The sequence below is a fragment of the Dinoponera quadriceps genome, unplaced genomic scaffold (assembly GCF_001313825.1).
Source record: "Dinoponera quadriceps isolate SergipeBrazil2010 unplaced genomic scaffold, ASM131382v1 scaffold5593, whole genome shotgun sequence".
NCBI classification, from domain to species: Eukaryota; Metazoa; Arthropoda; class Insecta; order Hymenoptera; family Formicidae; genus Dinoponera; species Dinoponera quadriceps.
This window is the reverse complement of record NW_014560138.1, coordinates 132,922-138,328: the sequence shown is the minus strand read 5'-3', so window position 1 is coordinate 138,328 and position 5,407 is coordinate 132,922. Positions and strand designations below refer to the sequence as shown.

Below are 5,407 nucleotides of genomic sequence, written 5' to 3'. Positions count from 1 at the left end.
CTCCCTCTCATCACTGTCGTCGCCGTTTCATCTATCCTCCCCATCGCGTCGCAGGTCGTCCCTTTCTATCAGGATCTACATCGATGAATGCCGAATGGTCGTAAACGCGGATACATGTCGATAACGGATTGCACGGCGGGCCCGCCCGTTCATTCGGCCATCGAAGAAGCCCGTGAATTACGCGGAAAGCACGGTAAACGTCCGGCGCATACCGAATGCACCTTCCAAGCCGCGCGGCTTTGCAGCTCGCGGCGGATATATTACGGATGCACGCGCGAACGCGAGCGAGCACCCCGTTGAGATCAAAGGGTGAAATACCGAAACCTGACGGCGAGCTGGCTAATGCACTCTCGCGCGAAAAACCGGCGAGAAAAGGAAGGAAGGTAGGAAATAATGCGGACGTGCGGGAGGGAGGAGCGACGGACGCTCGCGAACTCTCGCGAAAATCGTTGCGAATTGCGGATTCCGTCGCGTCGGTCCGCTCCGGAAAACGCCGCGTGACACAATAGTTGAGGAAATATTAAATTTTCCTGTCTACCATTGTTGGACGATTTCACACACACGCGTCGTCGGCGGCTCGCTGCGGATTTAATTATCGTGCGTGTCGCGAATTCGTTTCTTCTGGGAATTATCGAGGAGTAGTTTTCCTTTGAAATTCGTACGTTTCTCCAGCTTAATGCTCGATGACTGTTGAGAAAGATTTGGTGAATTTTTGCGACGTGCATCCGAGTCGAAATTTTAGTCCTACTTTAAGTGTAATTTAGTTCCACATCAAGTGTTCAGAGGTCTTTTATTGTACTCCTTTGGTGCTACAATCGGGAAATTATTGCCGTTTTCCCCACTTGAAGACTTAATGTTGTATTTAAAATTTCGATTCGGACACTGATAGAAAATTATAGTCATTTTCGGCGCCACACATATCCCTTTTTTACTTTAACCGCAGAAATAGTGAGGAGAACCAGCTTTCTAGTAAGTGTCTAATAAAGTGGTAATAATTTTACATGCATGTTGTTGTAGAATGTGTTTAGCGCCGAAAATAACTATAATTTTCTATCAATGTGTTCTTAGGATTCCTTTTCGTGTTCCGTTTGAACAATTGGGATGTAACGTAGCTTATCACGAAGGTTTATTTATTTTGCGACTTTCACAATATCGTTACACGGATATTCGTGTGCTTTGCATTTCAAATTTTTGGAAATTATGTGAAAAGCACATTACCACCAACCACCATCACCACTAGTACGCGCATGCGATCAAATATTAACTACACGGAGAGAATTTTCGCGGAATAATATACTAGACTGTACAACACGAACGGGACATATTTGTACTAAAACTAAAATTTATATATTACAGCAATTAATTAGCAGCTTATTCGAATACCTTTTCAAGTTGACAACATGAAAGCTTAATGGGCATATAGGAACAGTTTTTTCCGTACCCTATTTCAATATTTCAAACGATATGAATTTCTTTTAATCGGACACCAAAGTACAATCTTTTTTTCATCTTGCGAATGTAATATTTTTCGGAAAAAATCTCTCCGCGCACCGGGCTTTTGAAGCCGCTGCTCTTTCTCCCGCTCTTTCACCCTTGAGATCAAAGAATTCAATTGTACTCACACATATGGTAGAGAACCAAATTCTTCGTGCTCCCGTTGTACTTCTGGAACGCTCGATTAGTGGGCGCAAATACGGTCACGTGGCGATACGTGAGTGTGGTATTGGCCACCTGACTGGCTTCCAGGAGCTGGTAAAACTGCAACAGAAGGTCGGGACACGGAATGTTAGAGCTTGTTCGATCCCGGTGATCTCTTTGGCGGTGGCGCACCACCAATTAACGGACGCGCGTTGTACGCAAAAGAAAAAAAAAGGGTGAAGGGGAAGAGAGAAAAAGAAGGGAAAAATCGAGAAACGCTTACGGCATTATATCCTGTATATATGTGCGGGCAAGCCCTCCCAATCGTCCCTTTCTTCTCTCCCGCCGCGGAACAAAATCAAACAATCGCTGAGCCGCGTTCAAAGGGAGACTGGGGGCTCATAGCGGGTCGTTAAATTAATCATCGTCCGCGCATGATAAAGCAGGAAACGAGTGCGGAACAACGGAACGATCGATTCCGCCTCTTCTGATGTCGCGAGCGACGTACATGAGTGCGAATCCTTTCTCCACGGGAATGAATGAGATAAAACAAAGTGGGGAAAAAGAGAAGAGAGAGAGAAACAAAGAGAAACGCAGCTGCCATCGGAGATATCACGTCGCGAGCAATTCGCATCAGCGAGGATTAAAGTCGCAGTTTGCGTTCGAGTTCGCGAACTCTCGACTACTGTTCGACGCGGGGTCGCGAACGTCGAACTCGCTCGCCAGCATGCGCGTCCGAGCTACAGCGTTTAATCCCGACGTGTCGGCTGACATTTTCCGGTGACTTTCGTCCGAACGGCGGCGCGGACACGCGCCACAAAGGAACCTCGTTAGTTATCAATGCTTAATTAGCCGAATGCAAAGCCCGATCCACCGGCGGGTGTTATGAGTTACCGGGTTCTGTGCTCCGCTTTGCTCTAGGTAACCGGCCTCTTTCCGCGCGGATCATCAGTCTCCGAGTGTCTCTCGGACAAAAAATAACGTGATCGCGGAAACAAAAAGTTGTTAGCATGGTGAAAGGCATTTTGGCATGAGAGAGGTCACGATATTTTTATAATTTAGCAAAGAGAGCATTATGGCGGTTATATTCACACACAGGTAGCCGAAACTTCAATTAAATATCGAAAGTTAACAGATGCAAGGATGGATTGGGTAAATCAGATTAAAGTTACGTATCAGTTCTATTTTTCGCAAACTCGCCTGTTAAAAGTACGTGAATAAATTATGCTTGCCGGGATTAGAATGTTATAATATTTTTAATATTTATCATGTTCCCTGCCTGTCTCCCCCCTCCCCCAGACCGTTTTATGCGACTTTCAATTCAGATTCTCCTTTCGCCGCGTATAGATTATTACAACCCTCCGATCCTCGTTCTCTCGCCCCTTGAGTACTATTTATAATCACGGCGATCAATCCGCATCCCCGGCGAGATTTAATTCAACCGCTCGCGCGATATTTTCGCGACGTTTATGCGCCATCCGTGAGCGCGTCTGCGGACTGCTGCCCGCTCCGTTGTGGTATGCGAACTTACCGCGTTGGATAGACGGGGAAAGTATGTCGACCAGGGTATGATAAAACTCCGCGTTGGCTCGCTTTGTCGATTTTATGACGCGTGTGGCATTCGAACAAGTTTTACCGCACAAAAGCGTCGCCGAGGCTTCCGATTCTCGTAAAACTCGGCACGGAGTATCGTAAAAACGCGATTATTTCGTCCCATTGCTTGAAACTCCCGTTCCGCCCGGCGGGGGAGAGAACTATGTCGGCGCGCTCGGATATAATAAACTGCTAAAGTTCCGCACGCAGCCGTACCTTGTCGGCGATTTTTCTGCCCCGCGATAGTCCGCCCCCCCCCCTCCCCCCTCGTTGTAATGTACAGACGATTTCACGGGCCTTTCGACTCGCCGCGGGAGTTAATAGGATATATTTTCGCATTTTATACTTCCCCTACTGCCCGTGCACATTCATGGCCTACATTCGGCTTCATGGGGCGCACTCTGCGTTCAACTTGAAACTTGCCCACAATAGCTGTTTCGGCGGTTTCGAGTTTTTTGCTCAAATAATTAAACGTCTGCGATATTATTAAAGCATCGAGTGGCGAATCGGCGAATTTCATGCAAAACGTAGCGGAGATCTATAATTTCATCGTTTCGATTCTCCGTGTCCTTCCCTCGTTCGATGAAGTTAACGGGATATTAACGCAGAAATGGGTGCTTGGATGCGATCGAGTCGCCTTCGGCGAAATTTCCAGGTGCCAAATTGCGTCTGGTTAGCGAACTGGACCTACGAATTGTCAGAGCCGTAAGTTTCCGTCGTAGACGGCATTGTCGGAGGCGGGAAACTTTGTTACCACGGTCATATATGCTAATTAATACACGGCGGAATAATTGGCGGGGTGAATCCGGAGCGCGAGGGGTCTATTAGCTGCATCGGTCATCGTCGTCGTCGTCGTCGTCAGCAGGAAATTTCTGATTAATTAGCGGAACGATGGTATTTAGAATGCGGTTTATTCAGACGTGTCTATATTTCGCAACGATCGACGTCGTTCACTCTGTTAAATCGTTGAGAAACATATGGACATTTAGACAAATCTCGAGGTCGTCGCGACGCGCGTCCGGCTTGAAAATGAAATCGGGATTGGCGTCGGACGAGGGACCTCGCGAACGCTCGAAATTCGCTGAGAGGGATGACGGTGAACGATCGACGGCAGATCTCTCGTTCGCTCTCGCACGCTGATCGAACCAGATTTGATTTTCTCGTTAGAAGCCACGTCCATGGGGCGTTCAATTTGCGAGAAATAACGGCGAAACGTAACCACGCGCGCGCGACGTCCTTTATCTCGCGTTCGGCCCTTATATATCCTCGCAGTACCCTCTTATTCTCTTTACCTCCCTTTAACGAAGCTCTTGAGTAATGGAGACATGTCGTGACTCCCGGCAATTAATGCGAGTCGGCTTGTCGGGGCGAGCCGCCGTAGAGCAACGGGATTGGTCGCGGGCCGCGGACAAAGGGAGAAAAGGGACGACAAGCGAAAACAACCCCGCAGATAGGAAAAGCTCTCCGGCTGAATGTAATCGAGACGTCGCGCGTTGTTTCGGGGACTTTTACCGGCAGGCGAATTGTGATTCGTTCTGCGCGACTATTGATTGACGTTTCACGATGATAATACGTTGATTTTTTTAGAAAGTACTTGATTGCTAAAAAGCGATTGAAACGAAAAGTTCAAGAAGAAGTCTCCAAAAAGATTCAGCGGAGATCTTTTATAGACGTCTTTATCGCGACTATTAAGTCTGTATTAATAATCTTCATTTGTCTTGCGTGACATATTCGGATTTAGATTCAGATTTAATTCAACAGCTTTCTGCTTTAGCTGAATCGTACGATATGTGTGACCTCATGAAATTCATTTGACGAAAAATAAATTTCATTTTTAGTCGCGATTCTACCTGAAAAACTCACACCAAATTCTAAATTAAAAACCCGAGTGTCTCTAGTTGAAAACAAATTCCAAATAACGTCTATTAATGTGAACCTAAAATGTTTCGGTTGTTTCACGGTTTCTTCGACTTTCCATCGTTCTCTCCGGAACGGGCGGGAGATCCTCTCGCTTTTATCTCCTTTCGTTTCGCTAGCTTCGAGATGAGCAGATCGTTTGGAAAATTTGCATATGGATTGCGCTTGCGCGCGCGATCGTACCAATAGCAATTTTGCTAACGAGACCGAGCAGGCAGGTCGCGAAAGCGACGTTTAACGAGCGCGCCGGCATGATATT

The 5,407-nt window shown here is 46.9% G+C and overlaps 1 protein-coding gene across 2 annotated transcripts in view; it reads right to left on the bottom strand.

Annotated features, from left to right (window-relative positions):
* LOC106750657 (fasciclin-1) overlaps nt 1–1,699 on the bottom strand; it is a 116,199-nt gene extending 114,500 nt beyond the window's left edge. For both annotated transcript variants that reach the window (XM_014631153.1, XM_014631152.1), the window contains exon 1: nt 1,623–1,699. In XM_014631153.1, the coding sequence (XP_014486639.1) occupies nt 1,623–1,626 (4 nt within the window). In that variant the 5' untranslated portion in view covers nt 1,627–1,699. The remainder of the gene's footprint in view (nt 1–1,622) is intronic.
* Nucleotides 1,700–5,407: the final 3,708 nt, after the last annotated feature.